The 23,248-nt window shown below is 51.7% G+C and overlaps 2 protein-coding genes across 3 annotated transcripts in view; one reads left to right on the top strand and one right to left on the bottom strand.

Annotated features, from left to right (window-relative positions):
- The first annotated feature begins 142 nt into the window (after positions 1-142).
- On the top strand, positions 143-16,955 carry PYGB (glycogen phosphorylase B). Its single transcript, XM_086879038.1, has 20 exons — positions 143-489; positions 2,594-2,695; positions 4,562-4,640; positions 5,460-5,563; positions 6,862-6,993; positions 9,069-9,180; positions 9,569-9,651; positions 10,534-10,677; positions 11,013-11,105; positions 11,217-11,363; positions 11,481-11,644; positions 11,961-12,075; positions 12,674-12,775; positions 12,902-13,049; positions 13,560-13,618; positions 14,316-14,457; positions 14,781-14,988; positions 15,367-15,501; positions 15,611-15,677; positions 15,914-16,955. The coding sequence occupies exons 1-20, from the start codon at positions 247-249 to the stop codon at positions 16,064-16,066; spliced, it is 2,532 nt and encodes an 843-aa protein (XP_086735164.1). The 5' UTR covers positions 143-246; the 3' UTR covers positions 16,067-16,955.
- Positions 16,956-17,444: 489 nt separating this feature from the next.
- The window catches only part of ABHD12 (abhydrolase domain containing 12, lysophospholipase), a 37,830-nt gene continuing 32,026 nt past the window's right edge, over positions 17,445-23,248 (bottom strand). For both annotated transcript variants that reach the window (XM_086879041.1, XM_086879042.1), the window contains exons 8-13: positions 21,833-21,870; positions 21,569-21,648; positions 20,954-21,036; positions 20,169-20,247; positions 19,758-19,885; positions 17,445-19,363 (exon numbers count right to left, since the gene is read on the bottom strand). In XM_086879041.1, coding sequence (XP_086735167.1) covers positions 19,324-19,363; positions 19,758-19,885; positions 20,169-20,247; positions 20,954-21,036; positions 21,569-21,648; positions 21,833-21,870 — 448 coding nt within the window. In that variant the 3' untranslated portion in view covers positions 17,445-19,323. The remainder of the gene's footprint in view (positions 19,364-19,757; positions 19,886-20,168; positions 20,248-20,953; positions 21,037-21,568; positions 21,649-21,832; positions 21,871-23,248) is intronic.

Genomic DNA, 23,248 nt, shown 5'->3' on the forward strand with positions numbered 1-23,248 from the left:
ACTGCCCTGATGCCATCCCTGACCCCTCGTGCCATCCGTCACTCTGCCATCCAAGTCCTCCGGTGCCATACCAGCCCCCTACGCCACTCAGTCTCCAGTCGCCCTCCCGGTGCCCCTCGGCCCGCCCCGGCAGCGGCGCCGGCCCCGCCTCGTGGCGGGCGGAGGAGGCGCAGGCGCGGCGGGCCCGGCCCGGCCCTGCCCCGGCCCTGCCCCGGCTGCGGCGGAGGCGGCGGCGGAGGCGGCGGGATGGCGGCGCCGCTGAGCGATGGGGACCGTCGGAAGCAGATCAGCGTGCGGGGCATCGCGGGGCTGGGGGACGTGGCCGAGGTGCGCAAGAGCTTCAATCGCCACCTCCACTTCACCCTCGTCAAGGACCGCAACGTCGCCACCCCCCGCGACTACTACTTCGCGCTGGCCCACACCGTGCGCGACCACCTGGTGGGCCGCTGGATCCGCACCCAGCAGCACTACTACGAGCGGGACCCCAAGGTGAGCCCCGGCGGGACGAGGGGCTGGGGCTGGGCGGCCGTGCCTTCACCAAGGGTGTCTCCGTGTCTGCCTGGCAGGTGTCCCTGTGGGTGCGACCCATGGGCCTCGTCCCTTGCATGCACCTGGCTGTGGGGCCCCTTGCCACGGCAGTGCCCCTCATGCATCGCACCGTGATTTCTTCCCTGCGGGCATCATGACACCTGTATCCCTCACACGCACTCCGCTGTTGCTGTGTCCCCAGAGGCATTACCATGCCCGTGTCCCTTGTACGCACCTCGGCGTGGCTGTGTCCCGCACACACATCTTGCCATGCCTGTGTCCCCACTGACATCACCACAGCCGTGTCCCTTGTGCACTTTGCCTTGACTGTGTCCCCACAAACTCCTTGCGGTCCGGTTCCACTGAACCTGACTGCAGCATGGCCCCACCTCAGACACTCTGATAACTGTTCCCCTGTACCTTGTCACAGCCATGTCCCCTGTGGTCCCACTCTGAGCAGGTCTTTGCTGCTACCAGCTCCTCTGCATGCTCCACCACAGTCACGTCCTGCACTCACACTGCTGCGGTGGTGTCCCCTGCGGGCATCATCACCTCCATGGCTCAGCACAGTTGTGTCCTGACTTCACTCCTGCAGAACATGCAGGCAGCTCAGCTTTGAAGCTGGAGAGGAGTTTCTTGCCTTGTGAAAACCAGACATGCTCTCCCAGGTCACCAAAGCTCAGGATTCCTCCCCGCTTGCCAAGTCAGGACAGTGATCCTTGAGGTGTTGGGGACTGCAAGATGTAATTCAGACTTAATCCTTCTGAATTAAGACTCAATCCAGTGCTTGACTGGAGAGGCACAGAGAGCAGGTGTGTACTGAGAAAGGCACATACCTTCCCCAGGGTGCAGGCAGGCAGCCACCTCCCTGAGTCAGCTCTTTTCCCAAGATTATGAATATTGCCTTGACACAGGAAACAAAGTGCACTTTCACAACAGAATGGCTGCACGTGCACTGGGAGTTACCCTGGGGCTTGGGACTCTCCCTTTTATCCTAACTCACACAAATGTACCCTGATCTGTATTGCAGCACCAACAGAAGGAATTGCGCAGATCCCAGAAAGGCTCAGAGGGGCCTGGAGTGAGTCTTCTTCCTGTCCTCTGCACTTAGATTTTCACTAGAAGTGTGCCCCTGTGGGAGACTGAAAGGAGCAGAACATTTGTGTGCGATGATTTCAGTCTTTCTGATGAGCCCCAGGGAATAGACTGGCCCTTTCAGACTCCCAGCAAAGGTGGCAGAGTGGGTAATCCTGCTGCTTAGCAGGGAAAGAGCCACACTACAGTGGAAATAGATTCAAAGGATGGCATAATTTGAAGTCAGGTTATTGTTCTGTTAAGAATTCCAGTTTATTTATAAAAATACCCACAGTGATGAATCTGATTGAGGGCAAAAGTTTGCACAGCCTGCTCCTCATCCCACAAGCAGGCTTTCGTTAGTATTTGTGGCACAGACAGAGCTCCTCTCAAACTTGGAAGGTCACTGCACAGTTGTGCCAGGAACCCTGCCACCCATGGGACAATTTACTTGTTCAGCAGGGTGAAACAGGAGTGAAACTTGGTGTGGGGTGAGCAGCAGGACCCATCAGATGGGAGTGCTGGAAAATTACTTTCAGGAAGGTGCTGGCCCTCAGCCCAGCCGGCCTGCATGGGGCAGGGGGCTTGCTCTGGCTTTTGGGAGACTGGATCAGCTTCAGCCTAGCATGGGAAAACTTTAAAAGCCCAGCGTAAACATCACCTCAGCTGAGCCTGACAGTGTATAAATATGTCATTCAGCATCCTAGATAATACTTGCCCTGAGTTAATTAGGGAAACACTTAACAGGCAGCGAGATTTTTCTATAGAAGGCTGTTGGCGGGGAGATGTGTGGTGGAGACTTGGCCGGCGTCCCGCATGAAATTCTTCTGACAAACAGCTCTGGTGCGTGGTGTTCAGGAGCAGGCGCCAAAAGCCAGTCTGGGAAGACATCCCTCCTCTGGAAAATGCTTGGGTCTGCTATTGATTTTAAGCAGCTTTGGTGAAAACAAAGTGCTGTACTGTGTGTAAGTGTCTCGCTTTGCCTCTCCAGCGCATTTACTACCTGTCCCTGGAGTTCTACATGGGTCGCACTCTGCAGAACACCATGGTGAACTTGGGCCTGCAGAATGCTTGTGACGAAGCCATTTACCAGGTAAAGTCTTGGGGGTACCAGGGTCCCCCTGAGGCTAAACTTTTCCACACAGATGGCTGAGTATCTTTTATTTCTCAGGGCTTCATCTGAGAAGGTTGTGTTATTTGGACTATACAAAATGAAGCTTGGCTCTTTCTTAGTGTTTTTCATTCCCTAGAGAAGACAATGGGGGGGCATTGTGGTTCCGTGGAGTTGGAGTACATTTTTTCCAAACCACCATTTTCCTGTAGCAAATGGGAGAACCCAGAAGGGTATACTGAAAACATCACCCAGTATCCTAAATGACATGAGAGTCACAGGCTGCAAAGAGGTTTCCATTAGTAGGAGAGGTGATGTTTTATCACAGGAGATGTAGTGTAATGGGAGAGACTGGGACCAGAGCAGCAAAACACCAAATTACAGTTCATACATTGAGGTACAGAAGGCACAGCAGCAGCGCTGCCAGATAGAAGTTAATTGTGGGAAGGGAGAAAGGAGGGGAAATAATTTGCTTGAAATAAAATGTCCTCAGATGATGGGAAAAAAACACTGCTGGGTATCTCCAAGGCAATCACTAATGTGAGGCCACTGTTACTTACTTATATGGTTATTTACAGACACCTCTGCAGCAGCACAGTGACCTCTTTTGACAGAATGTGAGGTTTTTGGCTTTCTCACACAAACGCTTTATTTTTCCCCTCTCCTCTCCCTCTGCCCCACCAGATTGATCCATGTTACACTTACTAGCAGAGGTTGGGCACTTCACTGTATCTCTAAACGAGGTATTGCAGTTGCTGTAACAACTTGCCAGGAAACATCCTGGCAAGCACTTTCCTTGCCAAGAGATCGGAAGGGATTTCCAGGGAGGCACCTGTTTCCTCTCTGAGGTATTGTGCCTCAGAGGGTAGGCTGGTTTTTTTCAGGGAGCATCCTCCAAGTTCCTTTACAAGACACTTTTCAAGTGCAGATTTGGCCCGACATGCCAAGGCTTTCCTTGCTGTAGCCTCCAGCATGTGGAGCTCATCATGGCCAGTGGCCAGGTTGCTTCAGAGGTCTTGTATCCAGCATGGCTTTGTCATTTGAGAGAATTTGTCTCAGTTTTTGTGTCCCCATCACTCTGTGCAGGAGGCTTTCCCACCTGTGGCTGCAGACCACTGAAGTGCTGGGAAAACAGTTTGGGGAGCAGCTGTGGTATTGGCTTGACTGTTCCCCCCTGGCACCAGGGCGAGCTACTGCTGCCCCCTGAGAGTCTGCACCTCTGGACTCTTGGAGAGTCCTTGCTGCTGGCAGCCTTAGCCTTCATTTGGCAGGGGCCCCCAGGCCATAGAATTAATGGCTCAAGAGATGCAGGCAACCACTTCCAGCCACGGACTGCAGCCAAGGAGCTTGGTGGCAGGCTGGGCAGGATGTGGGAAGCACAGAGAGTGATGGTGAATGCTGCAGTCACTGCTGCCAGCATGGCTTTGCCCTTCCTCAAGGACCCGATGGGCATGGGCAGAGGGATGAGCTCCCCTTCCCAGGCAGGACTCAGGGGTTCCTTGCACACTGACTTGACCATTCCTCCCATACTGTCTCCAGTGTCAAGTTTGGTCAAAGGCATCCTGACCTGACGGGATGCCAGGGCATGAGTGTTTTGTCTGAAGTCTCTAAGGAAACCTTCTTTATGGGAAAGTGACATCTGGTGATGGGCTAAATCGTTTTCCAATCAATTGGGCTGCCCAAGGACTAGGGGCTGGTGAGATGCTTTGTGGGGAGGGATGCAGAGACCTTGTGGATTTAACTTCCCTCAGTGTGGGTGGTTTTGGGATGTGTTTGTCCTCCTTGGAGAGCAGCTCAGGACATGGGGTTTGTTTGGTGACATATTCTGCTGTGGTTCTTCCCCAATAGCTGGGTTTGGACTTGGAGGAGCTGGAAGAAATTGAAGAAGATGCTGGACTGGGAAATGGTGGCCTGGGCCGCCTGGCAGGTAATACAGGGGGAGGAAAGTTTCCTTCTCATGGAGAGTGCATGGGGACTGAGGGTGGTGTGGCTGTCACACCCTCACCACTGGCATCTGCCCCATAGCTTCAGCAGTGTGGGACCCTCCTGCCTGCTCCTGGTTGGCCAGAAACATCCCCTCCCCAGTGAGAGCTGTAGGTGTGTGTTCCTCAGTGCAGCAGGCAGGGCTGCGGCTGGAAGAGGCTGTCTGGAGCCTTTCTCCTCACCTCCCCGTGAAATCTCTCACTTCTCAGAGGCACTCAACAGCTCTCACACAGGCAGATTGTTGGCTGCTATTTTAGTCTGCCTGTCCCGTGGGACAGCTGGAGATGAGAGCTCCCCGGCACAGCGTAAACGCTGGGGCTGTTCTTTACCAGAAATGCCAGGATTGAGGGCTGGAAGGGTTTCCTTTGAAAGCAATAATAGTTAAGTAGCTGGTGGTGGAGCAGGTCAGGGTCAGAAGCTCTGCTTCACTGGGCAGACAGGCTTTGACCAAGGCCAGTTTAGAAGAGCTCTCACTGCAACAAAGCTGGATTTGGGGTTTTGGTGACCTGTCCTTGTCACCAACAATTTTTGGGGGTTTGTGGTTGCTCAGCAGGACTTGCATAGAGTTCTGCTGCAGACTGTCTCCTTGTCTCCCTTCTGCACATGGGTTTCCTCTGAGTAATAAACATTTCCAGCAGCACTGTTGTGGCAGCTCCTCATCTCCATGCACAGCATGCTGTTGCACATGCAGCAAGCAAGGAGTGAGGTTCTTTGCAGAGTGCCCACGCTCTGCTCCTACAGCCTGTTTCCTTGATCCTTGCAGCCTGTTTCCTGGACTCCATGGCCACACTGGGGCTGGCAGCTTATGGTTATGGCATCCGCTATGAGTTTGGGATCTTCAACCAGAAGATTGTCGATGGCTGGCAGGTACTTGGGAAACTCAGGTCCCTTTTTCTTCCTCTGTTTCATGCTATGGGCAAGGCCTGGACGTAAAAGGTACTGCAGTGCCTTGAGCTACTCCTAAACTGGCCATTTGAGTCTGTCACTCAGCAAGATGATGCGAGAGTTGAGCCACAGGGCATGGCTGAGACCAGAGGTCTGCCTGCCTGCATCTCCACAGTGGAGCTGCAACAGCCCCAAAGTCTCATCCAGCTTGGCAGTGACTCAGCAAAGCAGTCAGACTAAGGATGGAGATGTGCCTAAATACCTCAGGAAGGTGTCTGGCAGAGGATGTGTTTGATCATGATGGAATGTAGGAAAGTGCCTGGGTGATTGCTGCTCCTGTGGTTTCCCTGGTCAGTGGCAGACAGGACTTAAAAAGAGATTTTCCTGTAGCATTAGTGACCATACTATTTTTCAGTGAAAATAGGCTAAAAAACTGCCCCAGCTAGCAGTTTTCCTTACTGTGTGCCTGGAAATGGTTTTCATTAGGAGACTTACCTTGCTTCGGAGTATAAAGTATCTTTTTCTCCTTAAAACATCACTCTGTAACTCAGGGACAAAGAGAGGTTTGAAGGTTGTTTTTTCCTGCTTCTCCACAAAGTAGCTGCAATGCTAGGCCCCATAAATGGTGAAAACAGGGAGGGGAAATCTTCCCCTGCATTTGACTTCATGTTTCTTAAAAAAGAACAGAGGTGGTGGCATGCTGGGCTGTGGCACTCCCCCCTGCCTTGCCCCTCCTTGTCCCACTATCTCCCCCTTCCTTTAAGTCCCTCCCCCCCACAGCAGAGAAATCCGTGGAGGCACAAAGCATCTCTGGATAACACTAAGCCTGGGTGGCTCTGATGGATTCACTTTGCTCTCATTGCCACAGTTGTGAGCTGAGAGGAGAAACCCTCTCTGGCAGAGGGCAGAGCAGTTAACAAGACCTGGCTTACAGGGTGTTGCTTGTGGTCAGGAACAGCACCACTGGGTGCCATATCCCACATATTCCACAATCCACAGTCAAACTGGATGTAAAGGACTGGAGAAAAACCAAGTGCAGTGGTCTGTGCAGTTTGGATGGTTTAAACCTTAACAAAAGTAGAGGCTGATTTATTTATGCCAGTTGGGATGCAGTCATCCAAGTTTTGGAAAGCCCAGCTATCCTCTAGAGGCCTCTGCATATCCATTTTTAAAGCCAGCTTGCTGGAGCTTTGCTTTCAGATCAATCTCCTTTCAAAGAGCCTTGTTCAGCCTTCACTTGGAGCCATGAGCCACTCCTTGAAGCCCATGTTCTCTTGCAGGTGGAGGAGGCGGATGACTGGCTGCGCTACGGCAATCCCTGGGAGAAGGCCCGTCCCGAGTACATGCTCCCAGTGCACTTCTACGGCCATGTGGAGCACACTCCCGAGGGGGTGAAGTGGATCGACACCCAGGTACCACCATCTGTCTCCCTGCTGGGCTGGAGAAGGCCAGGCAGGGTAACCCTGGGCTGCCTGAGGTCTTCAGGCTTTGCTTCTCCCCCAGACTGGCCAAACTGTATCTGCTACCCTTGCAGTTCCAAAGGTGACTTCATAGCCTATGGGGTTTGAGGGATAAAAGCTGTTGAATTGTTGCAGCAGGATTTGAGAAGAAAGAGAGATTTATTGATCTCCAGGGCAAAGCCCCAGTCTTGCATGGATTTATGTTAGAGGAGAATTGTAGGCTCCTTCCACATTGCTCCTGGCCATTGCTCACTCACACCCTGTAGATTTTCAGGTGGTTCTGATGTTGCTGCTGTGCAGGGGCATGGAGCAATCCTGTGGGTGTTTAATTCTTGTCATGAGAGCAAGTTCCTCTTTCCCAGAGCAGCTCAATGGGCTGAGTGCTGCCAGGGAAGGCTGGAGACATGGATTCCAGTTTCCAGTCTGCCTGGAGGCCTTGTTTTGTGGCATCATGGTGCACAAACACCCTTTCAGCCTCTCCCACAGTTGAGAAGGTAATGCTGTACTTCAGGAGCTCATGCTTTTTCAGGCTACTTCATCATAGGTGCATTCCCATCTTGCTGCTAACAATGGCACAGGGTTATTAAAAGGATTGAAGATGCTTCAGCCTCTCCTCTGTAAGCACTGCTCAGGGTAGAGGAAGGAAGGACAAGTAATTTCTCTGTGATTCAGGGAGATGACCTAACCTTGTTCCCATAATGTTCAGTGGTCTCTCAGCCTGATGGACCAGCTCAGTTAATCCGAGGAGCTCACAGTCACAGACCCCAGCCATTCACTTCAGCTCCAGGAGCTGAAGCTCAGTTACAGAGTCACCTGGGCCTGCTCAGAGGAGAAATAAACCATTTTATTTCTGGTTGTCAGAGGCCATGCAGTGACCTAGGCCATTGGCAGATGAAAGTGCTGGGGGTCACCACAGCCCCAGCACAGGGAACATTTTGGAGGAGCTGTGCCAGAGGTCTCTGGCCCCCAGGTGCAGCAGGCATCCATTTGGGCACCAAGTACCATTGCATTTCAGCATGCCTTTCTTCTGATCCTGCTGGTAGTCTGGGGTTTCAGGGATCCCAAACACTGCTTCCTACAAGGAGGTTAGTTTTCAGATAGGACTGCTTAGGGAACAAGTTGGAAAGGTTGGAAAAAGCCAAAGATGCAGTCTCCAAATATAGCATGGCTGAGTTCATGTGATGTGTGCCCCAGTCCCTGGGCAGGCTCCCTGCCTGCTTCCATGTTCGGAACTGGTAACAACAGCTTGGAAAGCCTGAACTTTTGCTGATTCTCCCCAGAGGGTAGTTGTTGCTGATGCCAGCACAAAGGGGCTGTTCAGGACCAACACACTGATCTGCCCAGGTTTTCCCTGCTGTGTGAGCTGGGAGCTCCAGGGTTACTCACTTAGCCATGTATGTAGCCTCCTGACGCCTAAGCATCATCTGCAAACTGCACAAAGAGTTTCACAATCATGTTCAGTTCAGGTGCTGGAGATCTCAGTAGAGTTATCCAGGCAGGTTCAACAAACCCTGAATATTGGGTGGATGGCTCTGGAAATGGTGCTGCAGTTGTAGGTTTTGGTCCTGGCAGGTTGCAGAAGGCTAATGGGCAGGATTCAGGCTGTGGAGTTAATCCCAGATGGAAACACAAAAGTCCAAGCTGCCCTGGCTCTACTCCAGCACAGACAGAATCACGGTGGGCAGCTGAGGGTGCTTTCAGTGCTCTGAGAGCAACCCCAGTTGGTATAGGAGGGTCAGCAGGTTTCTTGCAACTCTCTCTTGAATTTGTTTGATGGGGTTGTAACTCCAGTTGGTCAGTAAAGCTCCAGACAGCTCTGGTGCCCTATGAATGCTTTCCCAGTAGGTGGTGGAAGTGCCCATGACAGCAGGGAAATCGGTGAGGCTCAGGTGTATTTTAGTGAGCTGAGAGTCCTTCCACAGCCAGGACTTGTCTTTATCCTCTGGATTCTTCCTGCAGAGGTTTCAGCCACTGTCCCACATTCTCTGAGCTGTGCTGTGACCAGGGGGGAATACTGTCCTTTCCAGGTTGTCCTTGCCATGCCTTACGACACCCCAGTGCCTGGATACAAGAACAACACTGTGAACACCATGAGACTCTGGTCCGCCAAGGCGCCAAACGACTTCAACCTCCAGGAGTGTAAGTGCTGTCCTTCCACTGCCTCTCCTCTGGCCAGGCTGGGACACTGTTGTCCCTTTGTGCATGGCACCTGGCACAGCACTTCACATCTGGCCTGCTTTGTATTTATCTCATAGCTATCTCCAAAACACAGCACTGTGTGCGAATCCATGAATCACACTACTCCCCAACTGCTTCCAGAGCCCTCATACACCAGGACACCCACCCATCTCCTCTTGCCACTCTAGTACCTTTCATACATGTACATTCCCATTCTGTTCCATTATTACCAGCCTGAATATTCCTGTTACAAAATCTCTCAGCAAGAGAAGAGGGAAAAGTATGGTGTCAGGGACCTGACTGAATCTCTTCAGCTGCTGCAGTGCTGTGTGTATTTCTCTCCCTGCAGTCAATATGGGTGACTACATCGAGGCAGTGTTGGACAGAAACCTGGCAGAAAACATATCCAGAGTTCTATACCCAAATGATAACGTGAGTGACTTGCTTGCCTTTCTTCCCTTTTGCTCAGAATTATCCTTCCTGCGGTTGTATCTCTTTGTTTGCAAACTCTGGAAGGTCATGGCCATCTGATGCTTGTTGCTCTGCTTTAATACAGTAGATTGTCCCTATAATTCCCAGTGAACAGGTGTGGCTCTGCTGGCTCCAGAGGGTCTTTCCTGACTGATTGGCAGCTAAGAGTCTGGCCTACATGATGTAGCTGCTCTGTTCCGTGCTGCAGGGAGGGGAAGACATTACTCCTTCAGCTTCAAAGCAGTTGCCAGTTTACATGGTGGGGACTCATCTCCATCCCTAATTAAGAGATTTCTCACTGCAAGGGCTGTCCCAGGCCAAGCACTCACTGAGCTCTGGGTCCAAAAGGGAAGACCCCTCATATCTAGTCATGGATTGGCATCTGTGCTGGAAAAGCAAATATCCTGCACTTTACCCCGCACCCTATCAAACCTTCTGGTGTTTTAAAACAGACCAGCACAAAGCACAGTGTGTAGGAGGCAGCTGGTATGTCCAGAGGCACTTCTGGCTATTGCAGAAAGCCCCAAATCCTTTGTCCAAAAATCCTGAAAAGGATTTTGCTGCAATGGAGGGAGCTGTGTTGGCTTTGTAGGAGCATGGATGGGGCAGGCTCTGTTGCTCTCTCTGGAAGCAGCTGTTTGGGATGCCAAGCCCCTTGTGAGTCCCTGCAGCTGTTGTCCACATCAGAGACATATGAGAAGCATCCACATTTGCCCTGGTGAGGAGCCAAATGTCTGAAGGGTGTTGGGAAGCCCCTTGGGGTGCAGAGGAGCATCTCCAGGGCTTTGGCTGCCAGGTGGGGATGGCAGCTGCAGCTCTGATGGATGTGGTGTCCCCACTCAGTTCTTTGAAGGCAAGGAGCTGCGGCTGAAGCAGGAGTACTTTGTGGTGGCTGCCACCCTCCAGGACATCATCCGCCGCTTCAAGTCCTCCAAATTCGGCTGCCGAGACCCTGTGAGAACATGCTTTGAAACCTTCCCAGACAAGGTGAGTTTCTAGCACCGGGGAAATTTCAGCCAGACCTGCCTCTCATGAGGGAGAGCAGAGTGCTCAGGACTAAATGGGGGCATTTATACAAACACCCTGTCGGTTTGGGTTGTAAAAGAGATGATCTCCAGGCCTATTTTCCCAGGGAAAAAATTGTAATTTGGAGCAAAACTTGAAAAGTTTGAATAGCTCCATTGATGAGAGGTCTGTCTGTTTCTGGGTTGTGAGTCATGAGAAGAGCTTTGGGGCTGACCCTTACCCCAACCCCTGAGCGTGCAGGGCACTGTCACAGCCCTGTCACTGCCAGAACTGAGACCAGCAAGTCTGTGTTGCAGGTGGCTATTCAGCTAAATGACACCCACCCTGCCCTGTCCATACCAGAGCTCATGCGGATCCTGGTGGATGTGGAGAAAGTGGACTGGGACAAGGTGAGCAGAGTTGGGAGGACCATGCTGAACCTTGCAGGGGAAGGATCTGTGGGATTTCCTTTTCCCTCCTGGCCTGGGTGCATGTGCATTAACCTGCTGTTTGTAATGCAGGCCTGGGAGATCACAAAAAGGACCTGTGCCTACACCAACCACACCGTGCTGCCTGAAGCCCTGGAGCGCTGGCCCGTCTCCATGTTTGAGAAGCTGCTGCCACGCCACCTGGAGATCATTTATGCCCTTAACCAAATGCACCTCGATGTAAGGGACTGGTCCTAGGCTGTGGGAACCCTGGGGGTCTTGGTGTGACCACCTTTAGGATGGGAATGCTCCTAGCTCCTGTGGCTGTATCACTCTTGTCCCTCTCCCTGCCTGCAGCGTGTGGCAGCTCTGTACCCAGGGGACATCGACCGTCTGCGGAGGATGTCGGTGATCGAGGAGGGAGACTGCAAGCGGATCAACATGGCTCATCTCTGCGTCATTGGCTCCCACGCCGTCAATGGCGTGGCCCGCATCCACTCCGACATCGTGAAGAACTCAGTGTGAGTTGGGACATAGCCAGGCACCCTCTCTGCCCACTGGGCTTTGCCTGCCAGCTGGGAAGGGGTGACTGGGGCAGCTGGGTGTCCAGGTCTGCTTTGGTTGCCTTGCTGGGGAGACTCCCTCCCTTTGGAGCTGGTGAAACTCTCGGCAGTACTGCTGAGGGAGGGGGTAAGAGGCAGCAAAGAGTTCACAGCTGTTACAGGGAGAGTGACAGAGTCAATCCTGAGTCAGGAGCACACACTGAGTGAGCAACTGGGGTGGCCCAGCTGTACCTCTGGGTGGTGGTGTGTGGCTCAGAGCTCCCTGGTGTTTCAGGTTCAAGGATTTCTATGAGCTGGAGCCAGAAAAGTTTCAGAACAAGACCAATGGCATCACGCCAAGGCGCTGGCTCCTGCTGTGCAACCCAGGACTGGCTGACATTATTGCTGAGGTGAGTGGTGAGCATGTGAGGTGAGGGGCTGAGCATGATCCCTTTGGTCACCTCTTCTTGTAGTCTGGTCAGCCCCCAGGCAGAAATCTGCATCTGGTCCCTGCCCTCATGGGGACTGCACACAGAGACAACCAACCACAGGGTGTCTGCACAAGTGTGCAGCTTCATAAGCACAAAGAGCTCCTGTGGAGGCCCAGCCCCAGTTCTGTCCCTTCTTTTTCCCAGGCCCTTTAGGACAGGTTTTTACATCACACTGCAACATGCCATGGCTGAATATCATCCTGCAATTAAATGTATCTTCATGTCCTGCCCATCAGTTTCTCCAGCTGGCAAGAGGCCGTGGCATATGTGCACACACCCTCCCTCTTTCTGCTAAAACTCCTTGAGAAAGGGGGACTTGTCCAAATTTTTACTAGTGCCCTGTTTCCATTTGGCTTCTCTGTGACACAGAGAAGTAACCTCACCCTGAGAAACTGTAGCCCTTTTCTGGGCCACACTGCCTATTCCAGTTCCCGGTGGGACAGTGGCACCTCTGCTGGGGAAGGGCAGTTGGGGACTAGGTGAAGTGTCTCATGACATTCCTGGTTTGTTGTTTTAGAAAATTGGTGAGAGCTTTATCACAGATCTGAGCCAGCTGAAGAAGCTACTGGAATTCATTGATAATGAGACTTTTATCAGGGATGTGGCAAAAGTCAAGCAGGTAACGTGCACTGGAGGTGGCCCAGGGGAAGAGGGCTAAGAGCACCATGCTGCCAGGAACATCCCAGCAGCGAATGCTCACTTCTGATGCAAGTCCTGGGAACTCATGCCTGTATTTTTCTGCCAGGAGAACAAGCTGAAGTTTGCAACCTACTTGGAGGAGCAGTACAAGGTGAAGATCAACCCTATGTCCATGTTTGATGTCCAGGTGAAGCGAATCCATGAGTATAAGCGGCAACTGCTGAACTGCCTGCATGCCATCACCCTCTACAACCGTAAGTCCCCCAGCCTCTCACTGCCAGGACTTCTCTCCAGGAGGGAAGACAGAGTGTCTGGAGGGTGATACAGAGCTCTGTAAAAAAGCTCACAGCCCAAATCTCCAGCCCAGGTAACCTCCACACCTGTTCTGCAGGTGTCAAGACCGACCTGGTACAAGTTAAGACCCCATTTCCCACTGTATATTTGAAGCCCCTGCCCATTCCCAAAGGGAGGCAAGTCATTGGAGCTCTGCATTGTTCTGGCTTGAGTAGTTCTCCAAGGATCTGAATCTGCAAGGATTCTGTGGCCATTTTTTGCCCACCACATATCTCGTTGGGCTTCAGGGTCCTGCAAGGATGGTGGGTCCTTGTGACATGGGCTGAGATCCCAGCCCATCTCTGATCCAGGCAGTAAACTCTGCCCAGTTTATCTTCAGTTCTGAAGTTATAATTTTTATTTTTTTTTTAAGATGAAATTTGACCTTTCAAATTTGAAAAAATTTTGAAGAAAGATCCCTGCTCTTTCAGGCATCAGATGTAATCCATCCAAATCCTTTGTGCCCAGGACCATTATGATCGGAGGAAAGGTAACCTGCATTCCAGACTCGGTGCATGTGTGCCTCAGGGGGTGGGTGGGGAAGGTCCTGTCCCCTTTCCATGGCTTTGCTGGGCCTGCTGTAGATTAGTCAGCAGTAGGAAACAGCTCCATGGGCTAACTGGACTGAGCAAGGCTCCATCACTATTACCCCATGGCTCAGGCCCTTTCCTCCCAATAGGGTGTTTTTCCTAATTCATGGCTGGAAGAATTAGGATTGTTCAGGGTCTGGGGAGACTTTATGGTAGTCTTTCAGTACTTGAAGTGGGCCTTTTAAGAAAGATGGGGATAAATGTTTTAGCAGGATCTGTTGTGATAGGACTAGGGATAGGGGTTTTAAATTGAATAAGGGTTAATTTAGATTAGATCTAAGGTGGGAATTCTTTTCTATCAGTGTGGTGACCCACTGGAACAGGTTGCCCCAAGGTGATACGTGCTCCATCTCTGGAAACATTCAAGATAGGTTGGATGGAGCTCTCAACAACCTGGTCTAGTTGATGTGCCTGCTTATTGCAGGGGGGTTGGACTAAATGTCTTATAAAGGTCCTTTCCAACCCAAACCATGCTGTGATTCCATGTGAGCAGCAGAGGTGAGGCTCAGACTCCCTGCAGTGAGGACCCCACACTGGCATCTCTCATGCTCTCCCTTCCTTAAAAGCTTTCCCCATTTCTGGGCTGCTCTTCTTCAGGCAGCCCCTGGCTACCACATGGCCAAGATGATCATCAAACTCATCACATCCATTGGTGAGGTCATCAACAACGACCCCTATGTGGGGGACAAGCTCAAGGTCATCTTCCTGGAGAACTACCGGGTATCCCTGGCTGAGAAGGGTATGTCTGGTCTTTTGTAAGCATGTGTCAGAAGTTGGGCATGTGCCAGCCAAGCCCAGGAACGGGCTGGCCTGAGAGGCTGTTGTAGCAGGACATCTGCCTGTTCCCTAGCAAGAGCCTGAAGGCTCCACAAAGGGCAGGAAGCCAGCTTCATGCAGGTCTGGCATCAGGTGCATGGGGTCATGGCAAAGCTGAGCCTGGCTCCAGAGTTGTGCTGTTTGGGCTGAGAGCGAGGTCAGAAGGGCCATTGGCAAATGCCAGTCCTGGTTGTGGGGAGCTGCAATGTGCCAAGGATTAACTCCTGCCTCTCTTGCACCTGGCAGTGATCCCAGCAGCGGATCTCTCCCAGCAGATCTCCACAGCTGGCACGGAGGCCTCAGGTACTGGCAACATGAAATTCATGGTGAATGGAGCCCTCACCATTGGTACCATGGACGGAGCCAATGTGGAGATGGCTGAGGAGGCAGGCGAAGAAAATCTCTTCATATTTGGCATGCGAGTGGAGGACGTGGAGGCCCTGGATCGGAAAGGGTTGGTGCACACCAGGGCTTGTCAGATGGGGATGCAGAGCTCAGCTCTGGTGGGGATAGCCACGTTCTCTGGGAGGGGCACCTTCCTCTCTGGGCAGCTCTGGAGCAGGAAAAAGCAAGGCGCTAGAGGCAGTCTTTGCCTTGGGCTGCAAGGATTCGGCTCACCCAGAGCACAGTGGCTGTGAGTGGGACATGGCACAAAGTGTATCAGACACAGCTGCTGGTTGGAGCTATGAGTAGGGTGCTCTGGTGGACACAGCCCTGGGAGCAAGTCCCCTCACTCAGGAGCTGTACCATATCCTTGCCTGCCCTGCCTGCCCCAGACACAAGGGCCCCAGGAAGAGCAGCAGTGCCTAGAGCCTGTCTGTGCTGGGCACAGGTACAACGCCCGCGAGTACTACGAGAGCCTGCCCGAGCTGCGCCAGGCCATCGACCAGATCAGCAGCGGCTTCTTTTCCCCTCGAGACCCCGGCTGCTTCAAGGATGTTGTGAACATGCTCATGTACCACGACAGGTGAGTCCTGGGAAGCATCCCTGTGCAGCAGGGAGCCCTGCCTGCTCATGGGAAGATGTCTGTCCTGCCCAGAAGGCAAACCCCAGCCAGACTCTGCTTTGGGTTTCAGGTTTAAGGTGTTTGCAGACTATGAGGCCTACATTAAGTGCCAAGGGCAAGTGGACCAGCTGTTCATGGTAAGACAGGCCCACTGCTGAGTGGGAAGGCTCGGGGTAACTGGGATGAGTGTGCTTCAGTGGAGCCCTTATGGATACTGCAGCATGTGTGTGCCCTGGGGCACGGTGAGGCAGGTTTGGCTGCTGTAGCAGCCCCACACTGTGGTGTTTTAAATCAGCCAGTGCCCTACAAGGCTGCAAGCCAGGATGGAACTGAGTGAGCAACTGGGTACTGACACTGCCTCTCCTCTTCTTAGGATCCTCGTGAATGGACAAGGAAAGTCATCAGGAACATTGCGTGCTCGGGCAAGTTCTCCAGTGATAGAACCATCACAGAGTATGCCCGTGAGATCTGGGGGGTGGAGCCTTCTGCCACAGCAATCCCCCCACCCAACCTCCCCCGAAACTGATGCAAGCACCAAGGGAAGGAAGGAGGGATATGCTCCCATTGCAGGAGGCCTCACCTGCATTTCACCACCAGTCAGATGGGCTCAGCTCTACAGAACCAAGGCCTTTCCCTCAGAGAGGTAGAAGGATGCTCTGAGGAGGAGCCCTGAATGAGGAACAAGAGCTGGGGGACAAGAGAAAGGACCTTGTGTTTGCACCTACTTAGCCTGCATGTGCTGCATAGTGCTTTTAGTGAGATGACCATGGATAAGTCTTCCACGGCTTGCTCCGTGCTTAACAAGGGCTTTCCAAGTAAACCCTCCCCTCCTTGCTGTGTGCAAGGGCCTGGCCTCCTTGACCCTGCCCCACAAGTAGGATTAACCAACACAGAGTGTGTCTTCTCCAGGGGTCTGCCAGGCCCAAAGCTGGGAGAGGCCAATCCCTGCCCATCCCCTGCCCCAGTATCACCTAAAGAAGGGGGGGCTGGCAGTGAAAGCAGCTGGCCCCAGGGCAGGCACCAATGTCAAACACTGTGCCACAAGCAAGAGAGCCTGAGATCAGCCACTTCCTTGCCACAGAGCTTACTGTAGCCTCCTACCACACCTTTTTCCTAACTAAAGGCCCAATAACCAAGCTACTCCAGGGATTTTAGCCTCCGTGTCTGCATAGGGAGGGCTGTACCTGCCACTGCCAGCTGGGTGGCTGAGCCTGCTGGCTCTTGGCTCTACAGGTATAGCTGTGTGCTGCTCTGGGGGTGAACAGTGGATCACATCCCTGGCACTCCTCTGTAGCAGTCATACTGCTCCACATGTCCCTCCCAGTGCTGGGGTCACAGTTTAACACCCATAGTGCTGTGTAGTGCACCAGTACTGCCCTGTTTGACACCAACTCATTAAAACAACCTGAACACCTGCTGGTTTGACTTGTGACTACTCCATGCCTCCAAGTTCAGGTTGCAACAAGTTCAGGCCACAATGCCTGAATCACTGCTGTCCTTCCCCAGCTGTGGCTTTGTGGTTTGTAATCCCTTGCAGCTGGCATGGTACCACCATGGGGAGGCAACATACCCACGACAGGCTGACTGTACACACTGGGGTGGGGGTTAGTGTTGGGTTTGCCCTGCAAATGGCACACAGGGCTCATGAACTAGAAATCACACAGGCAATTCCCATCTCCCCCATTCCCAGGGAAGAAGCAGAGCCTCAGCTGCAGCTGTACTACAGGCACAGACCCTCTGCTCCAGGAAAGTCACTCCCCTAGAGTTGGCAGCAGCCCCAAAGATTTGCCCAGTCCCAGCTGCAAGCTCACCTCCCACACATAACCCTACTGCAGCCCTGCCCCACACCCAGCTGACCTGCTCAATGTGGGGAAAATGTCACAAAAACTGCCAGGTAAGACTGGTAAAGCTAAAGTAATCAGCAGTAAATGCCTTTATTAAAACTACACCACTTTTAGATAAACATTTCAGTTTAAATTTCCAAGTGTAGCACTGGCCTGCTAACAGGAATGGTGGTGGTGGGACCAGCAACAGCAGCAGTTCTCGTGCTGGACACCCAGCTCTGTCCCACCAGGAGGAAGGCAGCAGCCAGGCCCCAGCTCAGGCTGCACTTTGCCCCAAGCCAGCTGCCAGCAGCAGCATTAACTGGAATGTGTGTGTTACTCTCCAGAGCCAGGTAAGCATTTCTTGTCTGTCAGTGCGATAAATTATGGTTGATGCACTTGTACTGAAGTGGCACAGCTACTTTATGAGTATCAGGTCAGAAACCTCAGGGACAACCGCGCTAATGGCAGAAGAATCTTGATAAAACAACAAGCTACTGTCTCTTTTGCAACTAGTATGAGCCTTCAGATATAACTCTGATGCATGCTGAGCAGATTATTACTATGCTGTACACCCCTGACCAGTTGGGGCAGCACAATTCCCTTTGAGCACTAGTGACTAAATCTACAGCACCTGGTACTGTCTATATGGACTGGCATGGGGCAGGACCCCAGTGAGGCAGTGTGTGACTGACTCCCCTTTCAATGCGGAGCATAAACCAGCCCTGCTTCTAGCCCCATGCAGGGAAAGGACATCCCCAGAACCTCTCTCTGTGGGAAGGGCTCATTTCCACTTCCTCCTGGACAATGGCTGTCAGAGGGGCTAAGATGTGCTACTGGAAGTGCACAGAAGGCAGGGGGAAGAGATGGGGAGTAACACCCCAGGTTTATTTTTGCATCAAAAAACTGTATCACTGCCTGCTTTTAACCACAGTGGAACAACACGGCTACCAGGAACAGGAAAACCTGACCCAAGGAGTTAAAAGTAGTTAAGGAAAGAAAACCCTTGCCCTTCTCACCAAAAAGCAGCACATGGCTGGCTGGGTGTGTGCAGGGGTAATGGAAGACATCCATTCCAGCAGCCAGAAGAGGAGATCAAGCAAAAAAGTAATCTCACACTTTCTGGCTTAAACACCCAAATCTGCAGTTTATATACATGTGTCATTCCAATCCTAATAGGAAGTACTTGTGAAGGGGAGGAGGTCCACAGAGGATAGCAGGAATGGGAGCAAAAAATGTTGTTCAGAAGGAAAAAAGTACAGGAAAGATAAAAGGGCACTAGCCTTTCCCACTAAAGAGATGTTTCAAAAGGAAGAACAAAAAAAAAAAAATCTTTCATTTTATTTCCAAATGTGTGCAATTACCCCAACACTTGCAGCACATTGTGACTAAAGAGCTGAATAAAAATACCTCTCACTACCTGGATCCTCCATGTATTTGTAATTACAGCCACTGATTGAAAAGGAAAGGCAAAACATGTATTTTCTAGAAAGAACACCTCAAACTCAAGCAAGACAACTGCAGTAAGGAGACATGGCAAAAGCCATTTGTCTACAAATGTATCTCTACATGATCCAAAAACAGCAGCAGTGTTTAAAAGTGAAAGAAACATCCTTGGTCATGACACAGAGTCCTAGGAACATCTGTCCTCAGCAGTACCATGAGGGATGGGTGAGGCTTTGCTGCGCTTACATTTTTCACCGTTTGGTACTGGCTTCTGGGCTGTTACCACCCCTCCGTCTAAGTCCAAAAAGGAGCCAACAGCTTCTTCCTTCTGCTGTCACAGATGCTGATGCCAGAAGCTGGAGTTGCCAAGGGTACACATCAGGGCTGGAATGGGAATCCCTGACCTGCTCTAGTGCCAGGGATGGAAGAACGGCAGACTGACCCACAGGGAGCAGGGAGGAAAAGGAGAGAGAGGAAGGAAATGAAAATCTCTGTGCTGACAAGCAGACAGTCTTCAGTGATGATGCTCATGTTCAGATTTTCCCAGGAATTCCCTAGAAAAGGAAATGACAAAGCAGTGACACTTGGCTCTCCTATACTCTGGTGCTAGCTACAGCCTGCAGGCCTTCCCATTCCCCTGGCAAATACTGTCTCAAGCATTTGCAGCTACAAGGAACAGCACTGAGCTTTGCTCTCACACCCATCAGAGGCTCCCACTGGAAGAGCCAAACGAAAGGAACTGCTCTGCAAACAGCTCCTCTAGAGCATGCAGCTCACAGCAGAGATGAGCCAGAAAGTGCTCCCAGATTTCTGTGGCTTCCCTTCCCAAAACCTGCTTTGCAAGGAGGTGGAGAGCTCTGACTCCCGTGCTAAGCCAGCCCCGGTATCTCCCCCGCTGTGGAGAGCAAAGGGTGCCCGGGTGCCCAGCCCAGCGGGGAGCGCAGTTACCGCAGTATCCGAGGTAGCTCTGGACTCCTGTAGATGTACTTGTGCCGGTAGCCGAGGTCTGTGTGGAAGGGCACAAACTGCACCTTGTAGTCCCGGAAACTCCGCGACGTCGCCGCGATGTTGTAAAGCTGAACCCAAGGGGAGGCAAGTGAGGGACTCGTGTTAATCCAACCCAGCTACCCCTGCCAAACCCGCAGCCCCCTCAGGCATGGGTGAGAGGCCCTGGCTTGAGCAGCTTTGGTGGCTTCAGCCTCATTTCACTACTGATTTGCCACCTCCAACACTACAGAATCTGCAGTCCCTCTGGGCTATGCATTTTACACCTTTCTGTTACTGACTTCTTGCCTGGCTGAGACGTTCTATCCACACCAGTTCCTCCCATCAGATCAGTTTGCAGAGCCACGTGTGTACCTTTTTTCCCAGGTGAAATGGTACCACTGGATCATCCTCAGCATGAAGGATGAGCAGGGAGCAGGAAATGTATTTCACACTGTAAAACAGACAACAATGTCACAAAGGCTCAGAGCAATCCCATCGTTCTCTAACACCAACACATGTACCTTTTTAAGAAAAGTGCAATGACAAACATGTGCTGTGGGCTATTAACTACAATTTAAAACCTTATCTGGTCACCATTCATTTGATCTATAGAAAATTCACCAGTGAAAGACATGCTCATAAAATTTTCTTGCTGCTTAGACCAGAGAAAAGTGGCTCACTCCACTGTAAATCATCACCCTTTCCCCCCCGCCCCCCCCCAGTCCGGTTTGGTTCCAATACTGGAAACTCACAAATGCTCAGGCTCTTCAATGAAAGACTCAGTGAAAGGACACAATGTGATTACAGGCACAGTGGCTTAAGCAAATACACAGCAAAGAAATCTACTCAAACCTTCCTTCCATGTTCCAATGCTACTGTTTAACTTGTAAGGTACACTTGAAAAGCATAAATGGCACAAACCAAATCAGCAAATCCTTGAGTAGTCTCTGTTCTCTCTGTTGCATCTGTTCTTACATGAACAATTTAAAAAGACAGAGCTGCACTGTGCTGCTCTCAGGGCTGTGAGAGTAATTGAAATCACTCCAGTAAGAGCAATGCAGCAACAAAAAAAACCCAGAGAGTGCAGTCTCATCTCTATCCTCATTGATGTTTGCCACTGCAGCCACAGCTGAGACCCCAGCAAAGAGGTAACTCACTTCTCATCATTTGCAAATTTAATTCCACTCGTCGTGATGGGGTCAAGGAAGAACCAGTCAAATCCAGGGAAGTATCTGTATATCTGAGAGGAAAAATCTGCATTAGTGGCAGGCACCAGCAGGCCACTGATACAAACAGCACTAACAGGGCAGGCCACTGCCACCCCATAACATCCCTTGGCTGCTGACCATGCTCTTTGCTGTAAGACTGCCCATTTCCACCAGCATTATTTTTCCTCCCCTGTTTCAGGCCTATCTTACCAGCCTGCTCAGGAGCAGGCCCTGTGGGTGCTTGCATGGTCAAAGTCTCCAGGTTTCATGCAGGACTGCAGGCAATTCTTCTGCGAAGAGTTTTATCCCAGGGCATCTCACCAGCTTGGCTGCATCTGAGGCATGGACTGGGTGTCTGCTCAGTTCAGAGCCAGTTCATTCCCATGCTGGACACATGGCTCTGGCACTGCTTATTGTGTGTTCCCAGCAGCTGTCTCAAGTGTAGTTTACAGACACCACCACTGCCCCACAAGTGGTGCAGTTAGCTAAGCTACAACACTTCTGAAGGTTCATTTCTATGCACACAATTCCATCCCACCAGTGTGAGTGTCACTGTGTACTTGCCACAGAAAAGGGGTGACTCCGTGCCTCCTCCCGTATGTTGGTGAATGGAGATTCCAGGATCAGGGCATCCGGAGGCGTTTCTGAAAAGCCAAAGGCAATGTACTGAAATGCAGGGGTGCAGACAGCCAGCAAGGTCAGGGTCTGCCTCATGAGAGCAGCTGCTGCCACGGTGTGCCAAGGACAGCTCTGTCACCACCCCAAACATCTGCGGGAATCTGGGTCAGCAGCAGGCTTCTGGGAAGCGCATCCACGCGTCACACTCACCTCTCTCGCAGAGCCGCCGCACCAGATTTGTTGCAACTCTGTAAAGAAGAAGGAGCACTGAATTGGCACAGGCCCTCTGCAGAGCAGCAGCTCCACTTGTACCTGGCACAGGTACAACTCAACAGCCACAAGGTCGATCCCTCACACTGCACGAGGTCTGGGAAGCTGGTCCTGTGCTCCCACCAGCCTCATGTACCCGACTGCCCCAAGTAACATCAGGGGCCTGTGTTTAAGCGAACAAATCCAAGGAAGAAACACACCAGGCAGCCCCTTGGATGGACTCCTTTCAGGTGCCTGTCAGGCTCCCAGCACATCCACAGCAGTGGAACACAACCTCCTACCTCCAGACCACAAGGGCTGAGCAAGCAAGAGGGGAATACGGCATATAGGCAGAGGGGGGGCTGTGATCCAGGCAGCTGGAGTGCAGCATCCCAGGGCTACACTGCAAGTTGCTTCCCTAACTGGGACAGAAAGCAGCAAGGTCTCCCCTATGCATCACCATAATGAGACAGGGATATTTCCAAAGTTGCCAAGTCCTCCAAGCACAGCACATTTCACAAACCTTGAACTCCAGACTGGCTGTGGTCACTAAAGAACTCAGCTGGGGACCAGTCTCAGGACACTCTGACTGCAGTGTTGGGAAACATCACAAGCATGATCTGACCCAGAAAGGGATTCTGGACAGGGCAAAAAGTGTAGAGGACAAGACAAAGTCTTTGTCTTCTCTCAAACAAAGCAGGGTGTTTAGTGTCACAGCAGTGAAGAGCCACTTCCCTGAAATACCTCCCTGAACCAGCATGTATTTCGCAGCTTTTGTGGTCTTACACTTTATCTGTACACAGATCAGCTCAAAGGTAACTCTTGTGTTACCTCTGCTCCTCCACCAATCACAAAGGTAAGAGCTTGTGGTGCTGAACATGACTCGCCTCCAGACAGCCATGGAAAGGGAGGAAGCAGGAAATTAAAGTTAAAAACATGAAGGCAAAGGTACTTGACACCTTGAACTTCCCTGTGCCAGGCATGACCATGCAAACATCAGAGGTGGCCAGCATCAAAGTCATGCAGGCATCTACACAAGCACTGATTACACACAGCATGTTCATCAGGACAGGAGGAAAACCTTTTGTAAGGACAAGGCACACACAAGCATGGCTGGTGTGAGACACTCTTTTAGAATACTAGAGAAGTCTGATGTTCTACTCTGAAATTCAATCTGCAATCTATTATTCTAAGTGTCTTTCTAGTGTGAACCCTCCGGACAATGAAGTTCAAGATCCATTGCTGCAGTCATTCACTGTAGCCCTTCTCACTCTGTACAGTGCAGAGGGAGAAGCCACCCTCCAGCAATTATACCACAGATGCCAAGCCAAGCCAGCCCAGGGATTATAGCAAAACAGCACCTTCATCCGAGGTCAG

This window comes from Cyanistes caeruleus, chromosome 2 (genome assembly GCF_971803275.1).
Source record: "Cyanistes caeruleus chromosome 2, bCyaCae1.hap1.1, whole genome shotgun sequence".
Lineage (NCBI taxonomy): Eukaryota > Metazoa > Chordata > Aves > Passeriformes > Paridae > Cyanistes > Cyanistes caeruleus.